General features: G+C 42.9%; 1 protein-coding gene across 1 annotated transcript in view; it reads right to left on the minus strand.

Annotated features, from left to right (window-relative positions):
* Positions 1-26,207, minus strand: part of LOC126278211 (sodium-coupled monocarboxylate transporter 1-like) — a 193,936-nt gene that overhangs the window by 45,418 nt on the left and 122,311 nt on the right. Inside the window, exons 10-11 of the mRNA XM_049978145.1 lie at positions 24,611-24,720; positions 9,886-10,075 (exon numbers count right to left, since the gene is read on the minus strand). Coding sequence (XP_049834102.1) covers positions 9,886-10,075; positions 24,611-24,720 — 300 coding nt within the window. The remainder of the gene's footprint in view (positions 1-9,885; positions 10,076-24,610; positions 24,721-26,207) is intronic.

Raw genomic sequence — 26,207 nt, forward strand, 5'->3', positions numbered from 1 at the left:
CCTTGTAAATCTGAACGCCTGGCAAATAGAAACACATTCTAGTACGAATCATTTAATCGTACAGAAAACTGGACTTCACTTAAAATTAACGTTATATAAAACATAAATTGAACTGAAAGGTATTTTGTCATTATTACGTGTAGCTCGAATGGTTCAAATGGCTCTGAGCACTATGGGACTCAACTGCTGTGGTCATCAGTCCCCTAGAACTTAGAACTACTTAAACCTAACTAACCTAAGGACATCACACACATCCATGCCCGAGGCAGGACTCGAACCTGAGACCGTAGCAGTCGCACGGTTCCGGACTGCGTAGCTCGAATGCCATGAGCCATTGGTTAAAAGAAGATCTGTGTCATCTGAAGGTGAGAGTTGTGTGCCAGTCACACATATAGAAACGATGTGTACCACACGTGTTACTTCCGTAACTAACACTGACTTTGTGTGACATAGATTTTACCCTTGAGTTGACACGTGGGAAGAAATTTCCAATTGGTAATTGACCCCAAGGAAATAGACAATATATTGGCAATACTGATGGCAGCCATATTAAAATTCCGAGAGGATGTCGCTATCATAGCCCGTTTATTATTGTCAGTGATAAATATACAAATATATTACGCCAAGCTTGAGAGCTCGCTGAATGTGCATTGATAAACTTTCATCACTCATAGACTCGCAGAAAATAAAATATTGGCTACTGATATATTCGTACATCGCTAATTTAGCAGACTATATGTGTGAGTACAAAGGGATGATCCTCCTGCCGCTATTACAGTCTTTGAGCGTGGATTACGCTTTGTTCTGTAAAGTTGGTCAGCGACCTGACGTCAGATTTCGCTGACCGCTTCTCAGCCAGACACTTTGTAAATCAAACCCACTCTCGCTGCCGCGTCTAGAGAAGGAAGGGCCGCTCGTTGTGGTTGGGGGCTAGGAGCCGCGTTATGTGTATTGGACGCCGTAGCAAAATTTTCAGTCGTATTACGTGCGTGGCCTTCAGTTTATTTTTCGTGTGAGGGAATGCAAATATAAAAGCCGCGAATAAAATCCGTGTTCATCAGGTTACCCTCCATTCAGAGGCTGCTGCACGCAGCGACTGTTATTGACTTGTGAATAATAGATTTCCAGCTACCGTCGTCCAGATCTAGGTTTCAGCTAGATACTAGCCATCCTCAATCCACTATCATTTTTTATCAATACGTGTAATGCCTGTTTGTCGGGCTTCATTTACAGTTCATTGAATACTCAATTGAATTCAATGAACTGTGAATGAGGCCCGGTCAACAGTCATTACATGCATTGAGGATGGCTAGTTTCTAGCTCAAATTTAGATGTGCAAATAAAATTTCAAAAGACGACTGATAGCTGAAATCTATTATTTACAAGTACAAAAATCCGTGTTGCTTAGCGATAGCTGGATCTTTGCCCATGCTGCTTCTCGAGGAGCATGTGGACTGTGTTTGAACGCTATACTGTGCTTGATGGTGTCAACAGGTGATATGATTATTTTTGCGTTAATCACAGAGAGAAATTAGGTCCGTAATTTCACCAAATTATTGATATTGGTTATGTCGTTAACTGACGATAACTTGCCACGCATTTGTGCCAAAATTTAGGTAGCGGTTGTTTTATAACTCAGTTTAGGTGTAGACCCATGCGGACATTCCTACTTCCTGTGTTCTTTTCCATGCTATTTAGGTATTTGCATCATCTGAGATTTTCTCCGTCACTTACAGTAATTTAAATAAGTGTGAATTTCGGGTTTTGAAAAGAATGTAACACTACGACTGCACTGGTGGCTTTACAATCCGCTCTTAGTGTGGGTAACTTAGGCTTTTAGCTTGGTTCGCTTTGATGTCGTACACCAGATCTTTAAAGCCCATGGATTTATTAACGAACTGAACCTTAGTTCCTTATAATTTAGTATGTAGGTTAGTGAAATAAACTGTAAATAAATAAATCGCGTGGGATTAACAATCTTGTGGGAACAGGATAGTTGTCGTTTCAACACGACAAATGTTTACTGAACATCTGCCTCACTGACCAGTGACTGTCAACACTCTCTCCCTCAGATTTGGTTCAGCAAGCCTTCTGCCGCAAAGGTCACAATTTCTGAGCACTCAAACATTGACCATATATGTTAGGAGCTTTGATGTACATTGGACCTTCTTTTGCTTGCTATTTATTTTTTCCATACGTCACAATTTAAGAAAGTCTGTTGTTGATCAACTTGGTCAATCTGAGTAATTACTTCCGCATTTCCCCTCCAGAGGTACCACGTTCGCAGTCAAATCCGTATGCAACATATTATGCAGTACAGATGGTTAATAGGAATATAAACGCCTTTTGTTTCAGTTTCACGTCTAAGTTCATCATAGACCGAGGCCATGAACTGCAAAGCGGAGAAGACAAAGTTTACGTTGCGCAAACTTTCATTTCAGGGCTACAAGCGACGTGGTTTTGAGTAAGACAAGTTTCAGGACATAACTTACTCATGAAGCATTTTAAGGCAATTCAGGGCTTTTATAGCTTCATAAATCACTCATCCTACTACATTTCAAGGTTTCAGAGCATATCAGTCATTAACAGAATACGTTTAAGGCTTATAATCTATTTTATTTGTGGGCTACATGAAAAATTTGCTAGCTAAATCTGAAGAGACGCTGTGGGCAAGCAACTCTAGAAGAGACAATGAACTGAAAGAAGAAATAAGTATATCCATGGAAGTGGAGTATTTGTTGGTCTGTGTGTCTACACATTCGCGGGGGATCGAAATACTTGTAATATATATATTAGATACATCGCAAGGTACTTTGTTTGGTGAGATAATGGTTGTGTTCTGTTCATCGTACTCCAATCTATTTTCTCACTATTTTCTCATTGTTTTTCCTTACATTAACTTTTCGCTCTCGTCGGAACCCATTAACATTGCATTTTCAATGTATCACATCAGGCAACATAAATCAGTTCAAACACTGCATTGGACGGAAGGGGGATGTACTGTTTTTGAACTTAACTCCCACCTATGCACAGCCCAGTATCACACAGACCATGTGCTGCTCAACGTTTGGAGAGTCTTCAACTCACAGTGGGCAGCAGGGATTTCACAGAATATCGGAAGTCCAGATCCTTGGTTTGACTGTGGGAAACACTAACGAAATGCACATTCCCGACATCGTTGAAAGCAATGATCATCTTCGATCGCGGTATGCTGGCGATGGATGGCAGATGTGAGAGCACTGTGCCTTGTGGACGACAAAGGTGTGTCAATTCATCCAGTAAGCATGTTGTTACAAGCTATTGTCACAGGTGACGTAACTATCTCTGGATGGGATTGAAAGAGTGTAGTCTACTCCAGGCCTAACTAAGAGCATCATTGTCACACTGGGAAGAATGTTGCTATTGCCACATACCTTACTTCAGAACCACTGGTGGTAGTGTTAAAATTATAAGTGTAAATATCAGTACAAACAAATCAAAGTCTAAATCAGGCCTGAAGATGTGTTCAGATAGCGTAACGGTTCAGGTGATTGCTTGCAAGAAGCAGGAAACCGCGATCGGGTCCCTGTGTGGCGCAAATTTTCAATTGTCATTACGTACAAGCCCACCATTTCGGCTTTGATGGACTATTCATTGCGGAGCTAGTGTCCTGTCACTCTCTTCCACTGCCGTCATTCTGAAGTGGTGTGCAGAACATAGGTCAGTACAGCACTCTCCAAACTGTTGTCACCTAGCGAAGTGGCGCAGTGGCTAGCACTCTGGACTCGCATTCGGGAGGATGACGGTTCAATCCCGCTTCAGGCCATCCTGATTTAGGTTTTCCGTGATTTCTCCAAAATCGCTCCAGGCAAATGCCGGTACGGTCACGGCCGATTTCCTTCCCTGTCCTTCCCTAATCTGATGAGATCGATGAGCTCGCTGTCTGATCTCCTTCCCCAAAAACAACCCAACCCGACACAAACTGTTGTCAGATATCCAGAAGCTGGAACCACTGCTTCACATTCAAATAGTTGTTCCAATGGGCACCATTAGATGGATGAACAACGTTAAGATACAGCCACGAAGAAAAATCCAAGAATTTTTGTACTCTTAGACTACATTTTTTTTATCTTTATAAGCCATACATCATGTCTTACGCTGGTGATAATAGCCTTCTTAGGCGCCAGTAGAAAACATCTCCAGAAGTTTTTCCCATTGATCGATAAAACAGATGAAATTCCCTTGGGCTAAGGATTTTCTTGATAATAAGGTATTTGAAATATAGGAACAAAACAGGAACAGAAATATCCTGGAGCAAATAAAGTTAAGGACAAATCACTTGGCACCATAGACATCAGGTGCTGACTGCATCCCGCACAAATTCTAAGTCGTTTGGGGTGCCGTGACCTCTGCACCTACGGAAAAGTGCCCGCATGAACGCTAAACTCTGAACTCCGTGGCGAGACCGGCAGTGCTGTAGATGTAGATCGGTGAAGCACTGGACCTTTTACTGCCTTCGCAAGGTCATGTGCCAAAGAGATAGCTATTTAGGCCGTGAGAGCTTAGAAGAGCAGTTCCTTCGCAGCGAGCAACCGACCACAAGATCTCCGCTGCATCTCACTCGGGTCTCCACCTCAACCTTCTGGGACAGCACGCCGCCCCCTGCGTGTGGACTTCGTGAACAGCGGCTTGCTAGCTGGGACCTGGTAAAATATCTTCTGTTTGTTTTCTTCATCGCCAAGATAGTACCATGAATTTCATTTGTGCTTCTATCCTTGCCGGACTTAGAAACTTTTCTAAATTGTTTGACCGTTCTTTGGACAGTGTTTTGTTTGCGGTGCGTAAGGTAGAGTGCAGACTTTGTTTTCATAGCCCAGAACTGAGGAACTTGCTTCATTCTGAACTTAACTTTACTCATATTTCGGGATTTGGCTCAATTTTAAAGAGTGTTGTGATTAATTCCACCTGTTGAGGAACTTAATTATTTGTTTTAGGATTCTGGAACATTATGTTTGCTTGTCAATGAAGAACTATTGTTTGATTACTCACTTGCGGAAGAATTTTGTTTAATTTCAGGCTTAAGGGAATTTTACATCCATAATAGGCTGACGACTTTGTTAAAGTTGTGTCAGAAGAAGAAACTTTTGTTTCTATGGATACCTGCTTCATTAGTAGACATCTCCCTGGAACCAGATATGTCACACACCATCATGTAATCGATTATGATAAAGAAAGAAATGTACATATGACATTTTTTAGAAGTGATGAAAAGAACAGCATGAGTAACGCATGTATTAACTTCATGCTTGCCTTAGTTAATTTGGTTAGCACCGCTGTAAAGTGACGATATCCTCAGAGACTTCAGATATCACCTCTCGTTTTCATAAATGAACAGACAGTAAAAGATTTTATATGTTAATGAAATTTTAAATTCGCTACTGGACTCAGTACACCTTTTTATGTATCCGTTTGATTGTAAAAGTACCGTAAAGAAAAGAAACTGCCCAGAATAATACTGTGCTCCTCTGATGATTATGTGAAAGGCTCATGTTTTGTTGTTATAAACGCGTGTGGGTTGTGTATCGCAGGCTGAAGGAACGCCATGGACAGAGAGAGCTGGCTGAGTTTGCGCGTGGATAGCGCTGAAGGGGTTGAGGACGAATGACGTGGGAATGCGTGCAACCCGTATTTATGAAATTAACATTAGGGATGTAATATGGAGGATACTAGAAAGATGCAGAATGGTATGTACTAGGGCGTGATGAAAACAATCCGATTTTTGTACGTGAAAACACTTAAAGATTGTAAAATAAAGTCGGACGTTGTGACCGAGCGGTTATAGGCGCTTCAGTCTGGAACCGCTCTGTTTATACGGTCGCAGGTTCGAATCCTACCTCAGGCATGGATGTGTGTGACCTCCTTAGGTTAGTTGGTTTAAGTAGTTCTAAATCTAGGGGACTGATGACCTCAGATGATAAGTCCTATAGCAGAGCCATTTGAACCATTTTGTAAAATAAAACAAGTTTTATTAACATTCTGCATTTTTGTTCTTCATGTCTACATATTTATTTCTCAGCATAGCCAACTTGGCGACGAATATATTTCTCTCAACGAGAGACCTGTTGATACCGTCACTGTCGAATGTTTGACTTTGTGGACGGAGCCACAATCTCACTTGTGCTTGCTCGGCTTCCTCACTATCGATGTGAAGTCCTCGACGGTGTTCTTTAAGTTTTGGAAACAGATGAAAATCGGATTTGGTCTAGTCAGAACTGTATGCAGGGTGATCGACGATAGTGAACTCAAGGCGTCAGACTGTTGCAGATGTCGCAGCGCTCGTGTGTGGTCCGGTATTGCCATGCTCAAGGAGAGGATGCTGCATATCTCGAAGAACTCGTCGCGTTGGATACTCGAGTGCAGCATGTTGTTTTCAAACAGTGAAATAGTTACTTTACACATTGCACACACTACAATTCTGGGCCCTCTAGCGGCAGATGATTGCAAATATGTAGACGTAAAGAATACAGACGTAGAATGTTTTTAAGGTTTGTTTTTCTTAAAAAGCTTTAAGAGTTTTTACATAAACCAGTTGGAGACATTACGTTACCGTACGCCCTCATAAAATAATGGGACAAATTATATTCAATAAAGTAAGGGATGTGATTATTCAGTCTGGTGTTATCAGCACTAGTTTTATTAATCAACGGTTTGTACCTTCAAACAACGGGGAAATAGTAACCCAGAACTTCAGATGAGTGATTTCGTGTATCTTCTGTCATTTAATCATCTTTCCACAAATTGTTAGTGAGAAAGGAGTGCAACCAGACCTGATGACCATCTTGCAGGCGAGAGAGAGAGCATATCATCTGCATTGCGACAGAGGACACTTCTTCATATGCACAAGGCAGGACACTCTTTTAATAGAACACTACACATTGCAGCTCTCAAGAATAAAATTTGCTTGTCGCTTAGTCGTTCATGAATATCTCCTTTTGCGATCAGACTGCACCATATACAGAAGAGCAACAGTGGTGCAAGTAAAAAGTAGAATCAACGTTTAACGGACATCAGCGTTTATAGAGAGAAAGGTTTCTAACGTGTTTCGAGTAGTCATGAGAGTACCTTTTAAGATGTCGCATTCTCCTAGTTTTAGTAATTTGTTTCTTTTTCTGTCATTATGTGGCTGTGATACCAATAGCCGTCGAATTTCTTTCTCCTTCCCTGATCTAGCACTTACTCATCGAGAACTATAATTAATTATGGAAAAGTTGTTTGTAGTGCTCTACAGATTTTTCATTGGGTTCCAGTGCTCAAGCAGCAAATGTTCTAGCATAGTTTCTGTCCTGAATGTAATGTAACAGCATGAAACATCAGATTTCCCACGAGCCAAATATATGTATTAGGGTTGGTGGTGGGAAAAAGTGATCGGTCTAGTGCCAGGATGTTATTGATGCTGATCCTAAGGCTAGAGGCATTTTTTCTCATCCAATTCCAAATAGTGGTGATCTGCTTGCATAAAACTGTATTGACCACGATTTCTACTGAATCGTGTATCGAAATTCGGAGTTGCGATTAGATTTATCCACTGCCAGATCTCAAAGGACAGATATGTTTATATATTTCTGCGACTAGATCTTATCAGGATGCCCCCATGTTAGTGGGCAAGAACCTGGAATGCTGAAATGAATGTTGCTTCAGACCTGACTACCGGGTATGTTAGAAGCAAGAGATGCCTTGAGATATACTGCAAGAGAAAGTACAAGGTATGCCAAAATGAAAGCGAGGCTGCAGTTACAAGTAAAGAAATTTTTCATAACTATTGTAACTGCAGTTCCTGAGGAGGAGTACAACTTCACGTACTTGCCGCTGATATTGATATACCGATGCAAAACGTATAGAGAGAGTGGTTGGGTTACTGGTGGATAGAGTCTGCCACATTGTCTTGCGCCTCTTCGTTAAGATGAATCTCTGACCTTTCGGGGATTAAGGATCAAAGCTATGGGAATAGGATGGTGAGATATCGGTATGTAAGGAAGATGTTCTAGGACCTCCTACAGAAATTTTTGAAGCATTTTGGGAGTCTTCTTGGGCAAATGCTGCCTAGAGTTGTACTCGAGAAGCACTATATCGTTCTGGAGATTGCACCTGCGCTTGTCCTTTATGGCCCGTTCGAGCCTCAGCAAAATGTTTTAGTGCTGCTCAGCATTTAATGTTGCACCCCATGGTAGTCCAGTCGATGAGCATAGATCATTCTCTGTCGAAAGAGAAACTGTTCACAACTTTTCAGGCCTTCGGTGTAGAATGAATTTTTTCTGGACGAGGGGAGCCGGGCTGCTGGCACTCCATGCTCATCCGTTTGGAGGCATGGTCGACGTGGTGACACAACGTTTATCAGATGCCGAATCCTGAACGACGAAATTTCATTCCTACGCCCCGTAACAGATGGGTTAGGCAAATAACCATTCTGATTCTATGAAAGATCGTTGGACACCCACTGTGTTCAGACGCTGCCATATTGAAGCTTCTCGTGGGTGGTGTGATGCGCAGTTCCTGTGCTTATCGACAGTTCGACATCAATGTCACGTATTGTGATAAGACGATTCGTCAGCATGCGCTACTCCATAGCCGAAATCGTGGTGCTGGTGGTGACAATGTGCACCTGCCCAGGGCGTTGCATATCCTTGATGTTTACACGTTTTGTCACATAACGCTGACGCTAATGGAATATAGTGCACCGTGCAAGACACTGTTTTCCTTGCATCTACTTGATGCTGCGATAAGTTTATGAAGAATACTCACTTTATGTGTGAAGAAATTGTATATCCGGTGTTTGTGCTGGTCGGGAGAAATCCATCGTTCAACGAACTGTGGAAACTACTCTCGAGAAATGAATAAAACGCTGCGAAGCCGTTAACTTTGCCGTTTCTCAACAAATACATTAACCAACTGGAATAGCATACAACACCGCTACAGCGAAGATCTGCTTTTTGGTTGGGCGTACCTTGTAATATAGACGGACTGTCGGCTGTCTCAGAATGATTCGATCAATGCAACTCAGTTCCAGATAATAAGGTTTAATACAGATTCGTGATGAGGTTTACCACGAAGATGGATATTGTCCTTACATATTCGACAATGACCATTGTGTTGAATGAAACTATGGTTCCAACAAATTTACAAGCCTGAAACATCTATGCTGTATATACCCAGAATGAAGCGACGAATGAAATTTTGTAGCTAGTCCGGGATTCGAACCCACGGAACCTGGTCACCAGACAGGTGCACTAACCACTATGTCATCTGACACAGTGGATTTGCACCACTGCAGAAGCTACTCTAGTTCACCTCCCTCCTCAGTCCAAATTCCCATTCATGCATCAGCCCACTTGGCATTCGCGCTATACCCGAAAAGCATCGCAGAGGTTAGCCAGCTCTATTGGAATAGCGCCTCAGCATCGAAAAAAACGGGGGATCTTGCTGGAAGTCTTGGCACAGAGACTTTAATTAAATGAAACTATATCGTTTCAGAAATCCTTGTAAGTCTCGAACATCGACAGGATTCGAACCCGCCTTTCCTGCTCACTAGACATTGCACTAAACGTTACATCACCCTGAAACAGGGGCTTTGTACAACTACACGACACCCCTGGCATGCCTCCATGGAGGAAGGTGTACTAAGGTAGTCCGCGCAGTTGTGCAAAGCCACGGTGGCGTAGTGGTTAGCGCATATGCCTGCTGAACAGGAGATCCGGATTCGAGTCCGATCCTTGGTACAAATTTTTAGTCGTCGCTTCAGTCTGCAAATACACACCATGGTATTAGTTTCAGCTCACAGAGGCATATTCACAAGCAGTGAACGCCGTTTGCCTTCGTAAGTTTCGTGTAGGGAAAGAGCAGGCAGAGTACCTGCAGAACTGCCGAGCCGAGCCTCTCGACGACGAAGACCAGGGCGGTGCAGGTGGCGCCCGAGATGACGACGACGGCCTTCATCAGAAGGTCCGCCTTCCTGTCCGACAGCCGCCACTTCGGGAAGAACGTCTTGAAGAAGTCTTCAAACACCACGGCCGCCGTGGAGTTCAGCGCCGTCGACATGGAGCTGCGTGGCACAGTAAAATGTTCTATGGATCATTCATGAACTTGGCATGAAAATGACTACGTATCCTATGCAAACTCACTGCCAGAAGGGAAGAGTTTTGTATAAAGATCGATTCATGGTGAACATCAACGGAATGTCAAGCGATGACGCCAGCCTCAGATGAGGTGTGTTACACCCCAAGGAATATCAACACAGCATCACTACGCTTAGCCCAGTAACGAACACTTTAAAGTGAGGTTGGTAGTGATACAGATATTTGTGCTGTACCGATGAAGGATTGGTTGCCTAGGAAGTATGTGGTAAAATATGATTCACGGTATACTGTACGTAAATTTTAACGATTTTTCATAGTAATAATTGTTTAAAATGAAATTACGAAGTACGTGTTTGGGTTTTACTTTGTTGAATGTACGTCGCAGAGATGAGGTGAGCAATGACATCTGTACTTTGGCTAACACGCATCTCACAAAACTTATTGCAAACGTGGCGTCATTATGACATCACACGCAATATTGAAGACGAAAAGAGCTGTATATTGACTTTCGTGTTCGTACGTTTCACAACATCATGCGGCTTTTCGCGGATGATGCTGTAGTATACAGAGAAGTTGCAGCATTACAAAATTGTAGCGAAATGCAGGAAGGTCTGCAGCGGATAGGCACTTGGTGCAGGGAGTGGCAACTGACCCTTAACATAGACAAATGTAATGTATTGCGAATACATAGGAAGAAGGATCGTTTATTGTATGATTATTTGATAGCGGAACTTCTGTAAAATATCTGGGAGTATGCGTGCGGAACGATTTGAAGTGGAATGGTCATATAAAATTAATTGTTGGTAAGGCGGGTGCCAGGTTGAGATTCATTGGGAGAGTCCTTAGAAAATGTAGTCCATCAACAAAGGAGGTGGCTTACAAAACACTCGTTGGACCTATACTTGAGTATTGCTGATCAGTGTGGGATCCGTACCAGCTCGGATTGACAGAGGAGATATAGAAGATGCAAAGAAGAGCGGCGCGTTTCGTTACAGGGTTATTTGGTAAGTCTGATAGCGTTACGGAGATGTTTAGCAAACTCAAGTGGCAGATTCTGCAAGAGAGGTGCTCTGTATCGCAGTGTAGCTTGCTGTCCAGGTTTCGAGAAAGTGTGTTTCTGGATGAGGTATCGAATATATTGCTTCCCCCCTACTTATACCTCCCGAGGAGATCATGAAGTTAAAATTAGAGAGATTCGAGCGCGCACGGAGGCTTTCGGCAGTTGTTCTTCCCACGAACGATACGCGACTGGAACAGGAAAGGGAGGTAATGACAGTGGCACGTAAAGTTCCCTCCGCGACATACCGGTGGGTGGCTTGCGGAGTATAGATGTAGATGTATATGTAGATCACGTGAGGTGAATATGACGTTAAATACCATAACATTCTCCTCAGACACATGTACAGGTTAGGGTTTTTTCTTTAATGCAGGGTATGTTAACCTCAGCGTTATGCTGTTTATAAATGTGAACATTTTTGCATTCGTGTGGAATGCTCTGTGGATAAGGAGAAGATTAATGTATTTGAAAGAATTGATCCCTAAACGTACGGATAATGTTGTAGTATTTGATCTAATACGTCTTCATCAACCCACAATGTGAGACATGCAAAAAATATACTGAAGCCCGGCACTTATACGTTCAACATTGACCGTTAAGGAGTCTCAACAATCTCAGATTACTTTTAGCAACTTTGAAAGCTAATTTCATGTGTAGGCATATCATTAAAAATGGTAAATAGGGATTCAAGCAAACTGTTTAAAGCGGCAACTCATTTAACTTACGTTATACGAATAAATGCTGTTTTAAATGGCCATCCCCTTGAGGACATCTCGAAAACGTGTCGGTATTAGTACAGTTTGTTGTAATAAAATAACGAGAAAAGTCGCATTGATGGTTAAGGATGCAATTTAATTGACAGGCATCCTTGTTTGGCAAAGAAGTGGCCTAAAAGAACCACCTCGTAAGACTAAATTACCTTTTAATTCTTTTGCAAATGTATCAGTCTTTTCTATGCTTTTTGTTTAAAATGGTAGTTTTTTTTTTTTACCAGATGACCAACGTATTAAGAATATTTATTCGCATTTTTGTGTTTCACACATAATTCACGATTACACACTCATAACACTACATCACAAAGAGATCTTGGTGCAGGAGGACCGCCGATATGTCTTTACGTGACATTTAATTACAATAATAATTATACTGAATCGTACCAAAAACTACATTTTTTATAAATCTTTGCTACCGTTTGTGGCGTCAAAATGGCGTCAAGAGTGCACGAAGTCTTGTGTGCACTTGCCCGTGTGAGATGGACAGGTGGACGAGCGGTTCTAGGCGCTTCAGTCTGGAACCGCGCGACCGCTACGGTCGCAGGTTCGAATCCTGCCTCGGGCATGGATGTGTGTGATGTCCTTAGGTTAGTTAGGTTTAAGTAGTTCTAAGTTCTAGGGGACTGATGACCTCAGATGTTAAGTCCCATAGAGCCATTTGAACCATTTTTTTGCCCGTGTGAGAAAAGCTCGAATAGAACGCCAACGAAAATCGATAGCAGTTCCTGCGGTTGTCGATAGTGCTTGTCAAAATGACTCCACGTTTACAGAAAGTCTTGTGAAATGATTGTTATCCCTGTACTTCGCACAGCACTGAAAATTCACGTCACCGTATGCAGCTGACAAGGTCAATGAACGTCCACCGTAAGAAGAAACCCGAAGCCGTGCGAAACCTCCTGCGGCGACGACGTGTACAATGAAACAAAATGAATAACACACGGATCACTGGAAGTCGTCGTTGTAAGCAGTTCTTGTCTAGCCTCGACTAGGCGGTCTACTATGCTGCCACTTGAAGTTTTTTCGTGTGCGGCATGGTTTGCATTCCTTATTGGTGAGTAAACCAAGTTAAAGTTATTGTGTGTGTGTCTGAAATCTTATGGGACTTAACCGCTAAGGTCATCAGTCCCTAAGCTTACACACTACTTAACCTAAACTATCCTGAGGACAAACACACACCTACGCCCGTGGGAGGACTCGAACCTCCGCCGGGATCAGCCGGAAAGTTATTGGGAACATGTCTAATAACGGTTATGTGCTGAAGTTTATTTTCAAAATGTATATTCATGAAAATAAAATCAATTAAGCATAAATACATTTAAAAACAGATGGTGTAATATAAACAGTAACACCTGATATCTCTAGTTTTGGAATAATTCACTGAGACATATTTCAAAATTAGTGGCTGGTGACCGGTTTTTCCTAAAGACGAAGTGAGGTATTAAATAAATGCGTATGAAAGTTATGGACTGAGAATTAGAATAAAGTAGATTTAGGTAGAAAATATTTGATTTTAGATTTGAATAGTACTTTCAGTGATTTCAGAGGAGCGCACCAGATAATATTATTGTTAGATGTCTAAGCAACGGAGACAATCAGAAACTGAATTACAACTTCAGACAGAAATTTTGACCAGAAGTATTAACATTTGTCTTCCTATTCCAGCTCAAGAGAGACGAAACTGCAAACTATTAAATATCTCAAGCAGCTGTAGTGTACACGGTCATATTAAAAATATGATACACTGAAATCTGCAGTTCATGCCATGTCTAAATGAACTCTAGGGGTTTTGAGACATCAGCCGTGATACAAAACCTCGAAATATAGCACCAGAAACAAGGTATTTGCAGTGATAGAGTTTATTAACGGCCAAAACAAAAATAATAACCGATGTTCTTGACAGAAGTTCTGTGGTACATTTAGACACTGCTGAGAAGCAAAGGAATAGGAAAAGTATTGGCCAAATATTTCAAAACATCGATATTTCTTCAGCTGAGGCAACTTCATTTGCTTCAATCTGTGGTTTCCTTGCCTGCTAGTTTGAATGTTGATACTTGTTGCCAACGAAACAAGAATTTTTATTTATCCGAGCGCTGCTCAGTTAGCAACTATGGGACCATGATGTGTGAACGTGGGAATGAAGTAGAGTGCGAAAGTGTAACTTGATTCGACAGAATATATCCTGAATGCGAAAGACGGTCGTAAAAGTGTTTGACGGAGACTGTCATTGGCGAATAATTAGGATGTCGGTTATATGTACTGTGGCAAATGCTCTGCTCTCCTGTCTTACAGATCAGCCACCACACATCTGAAGGTACATTGGTTCAAAATTGGGACAAATACGAGTAGACGTCTCCATCAATTTGGCTCATCCTACGACGTTAGCACGGAACATTGAAAGGCATGCCGATGAAATAGGGGCAATTCCCAGCATTATGCAGGTCATAGGCGTGATGGACCGATACTTATGAGAAAATGTGTTACATATCTTTTGCCGTGCATTTTTTAAAATCAAGATTAGGCAGTGAAAAATGTGGATCTGGTGGCTGTTTACTTTTCTAAGAAGAATTGTGGGGATTTTATTAAGAACTATATCGAGGAAGCATTATTCAAATTACTGAGAGTATATCCCCATCATTTAGAAACATTTCTTTGTTACTGAGCCATGCATTGCAATCCTTTCAGTACGATGCAAGCATTACAAATGTTTTGAACACAGTCCTAAAATACATGTTCGAAGACGATTATTAGATAAATGAGGTTCTAGTGCTTTATTGCACGAATTACGATGCCACAGAGCCGGCCGCTGGTGGCCGAGCGGTTTTGGCGCTACAGTCTGGAACCGCGCGACCGCTACGGTCGCAGGTTCGAATCCTGCTCCGGGCATGGATGTGTGTGTTGTCCTTACGTTAGTTAGGTTTAAGTAGTTGTAAGTTCTAGGGGACTTATGACCTCAGCAGTTGAGTCCCATAGTGCTCAGAGCCATTTGAACCATTTGATGCCACAGATGCTGTCGGTCTCGTTTCATGACTTAAATCGGGGACGTGAATGCCACACAGACAAAGTTGAGACAAGAAACGGTGAGTAGATGAAACAGCTCGTTTAGAATGCTACAGTCTGTAAATAGGCAATACGATACAATCGTAGAAGCTCTTCCGTAGAAATTTATCTCTGAAAAATTTTCTGATTGGGAGAAGAAAACTGCAAAAGAAGTTATATTTATAGAGCTACTCATTTATGCAGTAAGAGTGCTGCACGCCGAAAAGCATCCAACGATTCCATTTGTTTTGTTACGTGAGCACAAACTGAAGAGTCTTAGTAATATGTGGGCAGAAGATGCAGTGGTCTTTTGAATCACTGTAGACCCAGTTTTCTTGTTTAATACACTCTCCGTATTCAGCAATGAAAATTGCTCTTAATTGCAAAACACCTGTTCTGTGTCACCGGTATCTTGGCTGTAAAATACAACTGTCGTATTTTGGCATATTAGCTGGAGATACTAAGAGTGCTGAAAGATCGTTGTCTCCTTCTCACAGGTGAGGAAGTCGAAATTCGGACATTGCACAGAATAGTAAAAATTGTGTGGTCGCCCTTCTGGTTATAGGAAATGTGTGTTTCTGACGGAGACGAGGCGTTAAACATTGTGTGTCAAATACGTGATGAAAAATCGACTCCTAATAAGCTAGAACAAAATTATAACGTGCCAATAATATATTACTCTGTTTATGTGATATCTGTAAATAGAACCTCAGCCGCACTCAGTAGCCGAAGAAATAAAGTCTGTTTTCGAAGTAACTAGACTTTCGGCTACGTCACGCGCAGTGTAGCTATGTTTTTGACTTTTACTTAACACGAATTGATAGTAGTGACGACGATCATCCGCTTGAGAGGTTAAATCGTATCGGTAGCCTCTTTCCTAAACTGACTAATTTAGCGACAAGCCTCAAATGTGACTAGTGAAATAAATTTCTGTACGGTATGGAACCATATCTCGGATGGACGAAGCAAAGTAGATCCGAGACGAGTCGATTCATTGCAAATATATGGATAGGGATTAATTTTGAGAATTTTGTTCCTGCTAAATTTCTTGTGGTATCGATAGCTACGATGCCACGGCGTAGGTGCAAGTTCTTAGGTTGGCACTACGACACCGACACCGACGACAGCGCCCTCTAGCCGGCGCTGTGGAGATCTACGAGCTCCGCTCCAGATTCTACTCATTTGATTCTAAGTAGACGACCTAGCAACATTGTTTCTATTTCATAGTGGGCGAACCACTACTTGTAGCTGTGTAACTGGATGAACGGCTTCGCACCTACGTGCTCATCTCTACGCAAAGTTAAGTAAAAGAGTTGTAACCTAATTGCAGTACTGAGTGTTCTAACTTCTCCTGCTCCTACTCACTTCCTACATTCGGCCTACGCTTTAGTTTACAGGACCAGACCCATGCACCGCCTTCCAGGAGGGATACAAAATTTCTAATTTCTTAGGTGATCAAGTTCATATATGGACACTTAAATCATATCGAACATAGTTACAAAATTTGATATTTATGTAGTTTTCCTGTAAAGCTCCAGACTGCTTCCAAATTTTCGTTGTTGCATAAAGCTAGCTATTTTTCTTATGGATTACAATTATGGGTAAATCCCAATGGGACTCGGGGCAAGTAAGGCTAGCAACCTGCTTCCCTGGTACTTTAAATATGATGCTGGCAACAATCAGAGCAAAATGCCTCGGACCGTTGGAGGTGATGGAGTCCCACCTCTAACTGACAAACCAGGGACTCCTAAGATACGACTTGGCAAACAAATGGTAATGAGATGGGGCGCTATTAATATCAATGGGGGCTACTCAGGGAAGAAGGGAGAGCTGGCAGAGGCTGCAAGTAAGATGGGGCTGGACGTTTTAGCTGTTAGTGACATTCGGTTAAGGGGTGAGAAAGAAGAGGAAGTGAGAGAATACAAGGTCTACCTGTCAGGAGTCAAAGCAGGAATAGCACAGTGGGGTGTAGGGCTTTACATCAGGAAAGAATTGGAACCCAGCGTAGTTGCAATAAGGTATGTAAACGAACGACTGATGCGGATAGATTTGACAGTGTCTAGCAAGAAAATTAGGATTGTGTCAGTATATTCGCATTGTGAAGGGACAGATCAAGATAAGATGGATAGTTTTTATGAGGCACTCAGTAATGTAGTTGTTAGAGTAAAGGACAAGGACAGTGTTCTGCTCATGGGGCATTATAATGCCAGGATTGGAAATCGAACAGAAGGGTATAAAAACGTTATGGGTAAATTTGGAGAGGATATGGAGGCCAACAGGAACGGGAAACAACTCCTGGATTTCTGTGCCAGTATGGGCTTAGTAATCACAAACTCCTTTTTTTAAACATAAGAACATTCATCGGTGTACTTGGGAAGGCAGGGGAACCAGATCTGTCATTGACTATATAATAACATGTCAGGAATTCAGGAAGGCTGTGAGGGACACACGTGTATTCAGGGGATTCTTTGATGACACTGATCATTATTTAATCTGCAGTGAAATTGGGATTGTGAGACCGAAAGTGCAGGAGGTCAGGTCCATATGTAGGAGGATAAGAGTGGAGAAACTTCAGGATAAGGACATTAGGCACAAGTACGTGACAGCGATCTCAGAAAGGTACCAGTTTGTTGAATGTATTCAATCACAGTCATTGGAAAAGGAATGGACAAGGTACAGGGACACAGTTCTAGAAGTGGCTAAAGAATGTATTGGAACAGTAGTGTGTAAAAGTAGGATGAAGCAAACAGCTTGGTGGAATGCCACAGTCAAGGAAGCCTGTAAAAGGAAAAAGAAGGCGTATCAAAAATGGCTACATACTGGAGCTCAGGTAGACAGAGAAAGTTATGTTGAAGAAAGAAACAAAGCCAAACAGATAATTGCAGCATCCAAGAAGAAATCTTGGGAAGACTTTGGAAACAGGTTGGAGACTATGGGTCAAGCTGCTGGAAAACCATTCTGGAGTGTAATTAGCAGTGTTCGAAAGGGAGGTAAGAAGGAAATGACAAGTATTTTGAACAGGTCAGGAAAACTGTTGGTGAATCCTGTGGATGCTTTGGGCAGATGAAGGGAATATTTTGAAGAGTTGCTCAATGTAGGTGAAAATACGATCAGTAATGTCTCAGATTTCGAGGTAGAATGGGATAGGAATGATGATGGAAATAGGATCACATTTGAGGAAGTGGAGAAAATGTTCAATAGATTGCAGTGCAATAAAGCAGCTGGGGTGGATGAAATTAAGTCAGAACTCATCAAATACAGTGGAATGGCAGGTGTTAAATGGCTACACAGGATAATTGAAATGGCCTGGGAGTCGGGACAGGTTCCTTCAGACTGGACGACAGCAGTAATCACACCAGTCTTTAAACATGGAAACAGAAAAGATTGTAACAACTACAGAGATATCTCTTCAATCAGCGTTGTGGGTAAAATCTTCTCAGGTATTGTTGAAAGGAAAGTGCGAGTATTAGTTGAGGACCAATTGGATGAAAATCAGTGTCGGTTTAGGCCTCTTAGAGGTTGTCAGCACCAGATCTTTAGCTATCGGCAAATAATGGAGAAGTGTTATGAGTGGAACAGGGAACTGTATCTATGCTTTATAGATCTAGAAAAGGCATATCACCGGGTTCCTAGGAGAAAGTTATTGTCTGTTCTACAAGATTATGGAATAGGAGGCAAACTTTTGCAAGCAATTAAAGGTCTTTACATGGATAGTCAGGCAGCAGTTAGAGTTGGCGGTAAATTGAGTTCATGGTTCAGAGTAGTTTCAGGGGTAAGACAAGGCTGCAACCTGTCTCCACTATTGTTCATATTATTTATGGATCATATGTTGAAATCAATAGACTGTCTGGGTGAGAATAAGATATGTGAACACAAAATAAGCAGTCTTGCATATGCGAATGACTTAGTTGTGATGGCAGATTCGATTGAAAGTTTGCAAAGTAATATTTCAGAGCTAGATCAGAAATGTAAGTACTATGGTATGACGATTAGCATCTCCAAAACGAAAGTAATGTCAGTGGGAAAGAAATATAAACGGATTGAGTGCCAAATAGGAGGAACAAAGTTAGAACAGGTGGGCGGTTTCAAGTACTTAGAATGCATATTCTCACAGGATGGCAACATAGTGAATGAACTGGAAGCTAGGTGTAGCAAAGCCAATGCAGTGAGCGCTCAGCTACGATCTACTCTCTTCTGCAAGAAGGAAGTCAGTACCATGACTAAGTTATCTGTGCACCGTTCAATCTTTCGACCAACTTTGTTGTACGGGAGCGAAAGCTGGGTGGATTCAGGTTAACTTATCAACAAGGTTGAGGTTACGGATTGAAAGTAGCTAGGATGATTGCAGGTACTAGTAGATGGGAACAATGGCAGGAGGGTGTCCACAATGAGGAAATCAAAGAAAAACTGGGAATGAACTCTATAGATGTAGCAGTCAGGGCGAACAGGCTTAGATGGTGGGGTCATGTTACACGCATGGGAGAAGCAAGGTTACCCAAGAGACTCATGGGTTCAGCAGTAGAGGGTAGGACGAGTCGGGGCAGACCAAGGAGAAGGTACCTGGAATCGGTTAAGAATGATTTTGATGTAATAGGTTTAACATCAGAACAGGCACCAATATTAGCACTGAATAGGGGAACATGGGGCTATGCTCCAGACTGAACGCTGAAAGGCATATTCAGTCTTAAATGATGATGATGATGATGATGATTACAATGACGTCACGATTAGAAACTGCCACTCAGGAGTGCGCGTCTACAGTGGAAGCAAACGTATCTGACAAGGAGCCGGCACGAGCATGGGGTCGGGGATTTGTCCGAACTTTTGTGTGGTGAAAGAGGATCCGTAACACCTCACGTGGTTAAAATATTAGAACGCACTACCCGGAAAACCCGGAAAAAAATCTATCCAAAGTTTCTTAGGTGCCTTATGAGTATAAATGTTAGTCCATTGCCGAGACGCTAGAGGTCTCGGGTTCGATTCGTGCTCCGTCACTTTTTTTCCTTCTGTTGGTTGCAAAATTGCAGCGCATTGTTACAGGAGAATCGTGGAATTAATTCCCGGAAAGACTGTATAAAAATTCATTCTATAATTCACCATCAGTTATCGTCACCAGTATTCCGAGACATGATTCAATATGCCTGGTTTGCCTCAAAATTATCAGAAACTCAAAACATTTTCGTAAATGTTAATGGGACATATTTTGTACAAATTTATTGCAAACGCCCAGTGATTGTAAAAAATCCGCTTTTATATGTTGCGCAAGATGTCGCAAAAATTATTGCTTTGTTTGTTTTTACGATAATTACCACTGCAGTTCTTGTATATAATTATTATATTTTTAAAAATTGAATGTTTCCCAATCGAATTTGTATTCTGATTAAAAACCCAATGATTCTCCTTATATACAATGAAAAATGGAAAACCCACCTACATGAATTGTGTTGTTGGACAAAAAGAAAATAATTTTTATTCAATAATGTAACAAATTTGTTAAAGATAATGTAGGTTTGGGAAACTTTCTGAATAATTGGTGGAATAACAAAAGAAAATGAAAAAGAAGAAAAAACAGTGCCAGGGGAGGAATAGAACCCGAGACCTCTGGCGTAAGAGTCCGAGCCCTAAACATCTAGCCCCAGACGGCAGCTCGGCAATGGAGTAACATTTTATACTCATAAGGCACCTAAGAAACTTTAGATCGATTTTTTTCCGGGATTTTCCGGGTAGTGCGTCTCAATATTTTAACCACTTGACGTGTTACGGGTCCTCTTTCATCACACAAAATTTCGGACAAATCCCTGACTCCACGCTCGTGCCATCTCCTTGTGAGTGTAGCCCGTCAGCTGGTGGGAATGTGTCTCGAGCGACACCAGCCAGCAAACAGAGAGTGCTGCTTATTACGAGGTGCATTCAAGTTCTAAGGCCTCCGATTTTTTTTTTATCCGGACTGGAAAGAGATAGAAACATGCGCATTGTTTTAAAATGAGGCCGCGTTCATTGTCAATACGTCCCAGAGATGGCAGCACCGTACGGAAGATGGAATTTTACCGCCAGCGGCGAAAATGAGAACTGTTTTAAATACTTAAAATGGCGACGTTTTCCTTACTTGAACAGCGTGCAATCTTTCGTTTTCTGAATTCGCATGGTGTGAAACCAATTGAAATTCATCGACAGTTGAAGGAGACATGTGGTGATGATGTTATGGATGTGTCGAAAGTGTGTTCGTGGATTCGACAGTTTAATGAAAGCAGAACATTGTGTGACAACAAACCGAAACAACCTCGGGCTTCCACAAGCCGGTCTGACGACATGATCGAGAAAGTGGAGAGAATTGTTTTGGGGGATCGCCGAATGACTGTTGAACAGATCGCCTCCAGAGTTGGCATTTCTGTGGGTTCTGTGCACACAATCCTGCATGACGACCTGAAAATGCGAAAAGTGTCATCCAAGTGGGTGCCACGAACGCTGACGGACGACCACATGTCTGCCCGTGTGGCATGTTGCCAAGCAATGTTGACGCGCAACGACAGTATGAATGGGACTTTCTTTTCGTCGGTTGTGGCAATGAATGAGACGTGGATGCCATTTTTCAACCCAGAAACAAAGCGCCAGTCAGCTCAATGGAAGCACACAGATTCACCGCCACCAAAAAAATTTCGGGTAAGAGCCAGTGCTGAAAAAATGATGGTGTCCATGTCCTGGGACAGCGAGGGCGTAATCCTTACCCATTGCGTTCCAAAGGGCACTACGGTAACAGGTGCTTCCTACGAAAATGTTTTGAAGAACAAATTCCTTCCTGCACTGCAACAAAAACGTCCGGGAAGGGCTGCGCGTGTGCTGTCTCACCAAGACAACGCACCCGCACATCGAGCTAACGTTACGCAACAGTTTCTTCGTGATAACAACTTTGAAGTGCTTCCTCATACTCCCTACTCACCTGACCTGCCTCCTAGTGACTTTTGGCTTTTTCCAACAATGAAAGACACTCTCCGTGGCCACACATTCACCAGCCGTGCTGCTATTGCCTTAGCGATTTTCCAGTGGTGAAAACAGACTCCTAAAGAAGCCTTCGCCGCTTCCATGGGATCATGGCGTCAGAGTTGTGAAAAATGTGTACGTCTGCAGGGCGATTACGTCGAGAAGTAACGCCAGTTTCGTCGATTTCAGGTGAGTAGTTAATTAGAAAAAAATCGGAGTCCTTAGAACTTGAATGCACCTCGTAAAACGGTCGCAACAGCAGCGCGGCGGGCGCGACGGACCGGGCGAGCTATACGCTCCCCACGATGCCTCGTTCGACCACAGACTGCCCGCTTCCAGCATTCGTACTCGGGCAAGTCGTGCCAATGCGCTGTGAGCTCGAGCGAATATGAGCGACCAAAATCACCATATTTGCAGAACTGCAGTGGAAACGTTCAACTACAGCAGTGCTTCACAAATATACAACTCAAAGAGCTTGCACGACTTACCGATACCGCTTACAGGCAATCTTTGCGAAATGCATGCAGAGATTATTTCGTGATCTAAAGGAATGATTGGGGTTGAACATCCCTTGGACATCGAAGTCATTAGAGACAAGTGTTATTTCAATTTTCAGTTCAAGAGGAAAAGTTCCATTGAACAACTAGAACACTGTGACCATTGGTCACCGCGTCCACCCCCGGTAGCCGAGTTGTCAGCGCGACAGAATGTGAGTCCTAAGGGCCCTGATTCGGTTCCCAGCTGGGTCGGAGGTTTTCTCGGCTCAGGGAGTGTGTGTTGTGTTGTTCTAATCGGTAGCTGAGTTGTCAGCGCGATAGAATGTCAATCCTAAGGGCCCGGGTTCGATTCCCGGCTGGGCCAGAGATTTTCTCCTCTCAGAGACTGCGTGCTGTACTAATCATCATCATCTCAGCCCCATCGACGCGTAAGTCGCTGAAGAGACGTCAAATCGAAAGACTTGCACCCGGCGAACGGTCTACCCGACAGGAGGCCCTAGTCACACGACGTTTACAATTTTATTGCTCACCGCGACGTTGGAAGCCACCTGCTGGCATTGCGGGCACGGTACGCTGTAAGGAAAGTATGTAAGTGGAGCAGAGACACTTGCAGGATCACTCTAGCGAAGATATGGGCTGCAAATGCTGAAATCCATTGGGATAAGAGACTCTTACATAGCGCAGATTATTGTTACGCCGAGCCTGTGAACGAATATCTCGAAAACAGCGAAGCTAATCGAGTGTTCAGGAGCTGCTGTCGTGAGCATCTTTGAAAAGTGATAGAAGGACAGTAAAATTACCACTAAGTGCATGTCTCTTCACAGAAAGTGTGGTTCGGAGGCTTGTCTGTTCTGTAATGCAGGATAGATGGTGATCTGTGGTATTTCTGCCGGAACGGCACAATGCTGGTGCACGTACAGATGGGTCAGAGCACACCGTCCATCATGCACTGTTGATGATGGAGCTCTGCAGCAGACCACTTCTATGTGTTCGCATACTGACGCAACGACATCGACAATTTTGACTGCAGTGGGCACGGGACCATCGGGATTAGTTAGTGGATCATTGGAAACGTGTCGGCTCTTCGGATCAACCAAATCTGCTGCTACGTGAGGTAGATGGTCGTCTCCATAAACTCCGTCATGGAGGCGAAAGGCGGCTCCAAACACTTACCGCGCCGCGGACTGAGGCTGATGGGGCCAGTATTATGGTACGGAAAACGTTCTCCCGCGCTTGCATGGGACCTGTGGTGGCAATCTAAGATATAATTTCAGCAGCGGATCAACTGCATCTCTTCATGTTTGAGGTCTTCCCTGACAACGCACATCTTTCGGCAGTTATAACTGTCCGTGTATCGAAGCCAGAATAGTGCTAAAGTGGTTTGAAGATCATGATAGTCAAATCACGTTGACGCCTTGGCCACCCAATTCGCCTGATATGAATCCTATGGAACCCTTCTGCGTCGCTATCTGGCGCTGTCACAACGTACTTAAATCAGCGGCCCTTTATTTAAGGGAATTACACTACTTGTGTGCAGGCATCTGATGTGGCATGCCTCTGCAAACCTACAAAAAAAAAAAAAAAAAAAAAAAAAAAAAAGAATGTAGAATCGATGGTACGCAGATCAGTGCTGCATTGCTTTCCAAAGATAGACCAACAAGCTATTAATAGAGTGTAATGTTTTGGCTCGTCAGTGTAATGGCTGTGCTCAGATGCATTGCAGCAACCAACAATTGACGGCTGTCAATTTACGAAAAACAGCTCAGATACACTGGAGCAACCAAAAGGTTTCCATTAATGGTTTTTCAGTTCACGAAAAACAATCAATAGGTATAAATAAGATGAGAAGGAAATATGCCGGATCATGAATGTCTTTTTCAGTGTGGCTTAGGCAGGTGCAAAACCTTCAAGGCAGCCCTGAAATTCAAGACAGAAGACACACCAAAATTTTTCAAGCCCAGTCAAGTAGCATTTGCCATGATTGTCAATTTTGTATTCAGGTTTTAATTTGTTACCTTCACATATGATAGAATGTGATTGCACAGACTTACTGCTTTGTGATCTGTGTTAGTAAACATGTTTCAAAACTACAACTAGCGAGACCTCTAACAAAAATAAATAAAGAAATAAACAATTTGCGATTGGAACCCACGGGCGTACCTGAGAGCGGCGCTGAAGATGCCGGCCACGAAGAGCCCCGTCAGTCCAGGGAGGCCGCTGAGCGAGTCCACCACCAGCAGAGGCAGCATCTGGTCCTTGGCCCGCGCCACCTGTGCCACCCCAAAACACCTTGGAAATATATTGTGCTACCTGGAAATATTGGGTCGTTTGTCGTCACTGTTAACACTATCCTTGACAGTCTCTCGCGTGTTGTAGAGACCAAGGAAAGTTGATTAGTATTACGTTTGTTACTGTTGTGTGGAAAATGAGTTCAAAACAAGACGAAATAGCGTTGTTATTACATCGAAGTTAGAAAACATTGCCAGCTTTTTGGGATGTTAGGGCAAATGAGTACAAAAGCAGAAGTGTTAAGAATGACAACGTATAAGTTTTGCTCACAAAATGTACGGAATGGCTATGAAGGAAGATGTTTTTTTTTTTTTTTTTTTTAATTAGTTGCTGCGAACTTACGGACAGATACTTATTTCTGCGGATATATTACTTACTTGTTGTTGTTGTTGTTGTTGTTGTTGTTGTTGTTGTCTTCAGTCCTGAGACTGGTTTGATGCAGCTCTCCATGCTACTCTATCCTGTGCAAGCTTCTTCATCTCCCAGAACCTACTGCAACCTACATCCTTCTGAATCTGCTTAGTGTATTTATCTCTTTGTCTCCCTCTACGATTTTTACCCTCCACGCTGCCCTCAAATGCTAAATTTGTGATCCCTTGATGCCTCAAAACATGTCCTACCAACCGATCTCTTCTTCTAGTCAAGTTGTGCCACAAACTTCTCTTCTCTCCAATCCTATTCAATACCTCCTCATTAGTTACGTGATCTATCCACCTTATCTTCAGCATTCATCTGTAGCACCACATTTCGAAAGCTTCTATTCTCTTCTTGTCCAAACTAGTTATCGTCCATGTTTCGCTTCCATACATGGCTACACTCCAAACAAATACACTCCTGGAAATTGAAATAAGAACACCGTGAATTCATTGTCCCAGGAAGGGGAAACTTTATTGACACATTTCTGGGGTCAGATACATCACATGATCACACTGACAGAACCACAGGCACATAGACACAGGCAACAGAGCATGCACAATGTCGGCACTAGTACAGTGTATATCCACCTTTCGCAGCAATGCAGGCTGCTATTCTCCCATGGAGACGATCGTAGAGATGCTGGAGGTAGTCCTGTGGAACGGCTTGCCATGCCATTTCCACCTGGCGCCTCAGTTGGACCATCGTTCGTGCTGGACGTGCAGACGGCGTGAGACGACGCTTCATCCAGTCCCAAACATGCTCAATGGGGGACAGATCCGGAGATCTTGTTGGCCAGGGTAGTTGACTTACACCTTCTAGAGCACGTTCGGTGGCACGGGTTCGATGACGGTTTGGATGTACCGTGCACTACTCAGTGTCCCCTCGACGATCACCAGAGGTGTACGGCCAGTGTAGGAGATCGCTCCCCACACCATGATGTCGGGTGTTGGCCCTGTGTGCCTCAGTCGTATGCAGTCCTGATTGTGGCGCTCACCTGCAGGGCGCCAAACACGCATACGACCATCATTGGCACCAAGGCAGAAGCGAGTCT

The sequence above is a fragment of the Schistocerca gregaria genome, chromosome 6 (genome assembly GCF_023897955.1).
Source record: "Schistocerca gregaria isolate iqSchGreg1 chromosome 6, iqSchGreg1.2, whole genome shotgun sequence".
Taxonomy (NCBI): domain Eukaryota; kingdom Metazoa; phylum Arthropoda; class Insecta; order Orthoptera; family Acrididae; genus Schistocerca; species Schistocerca gregaria.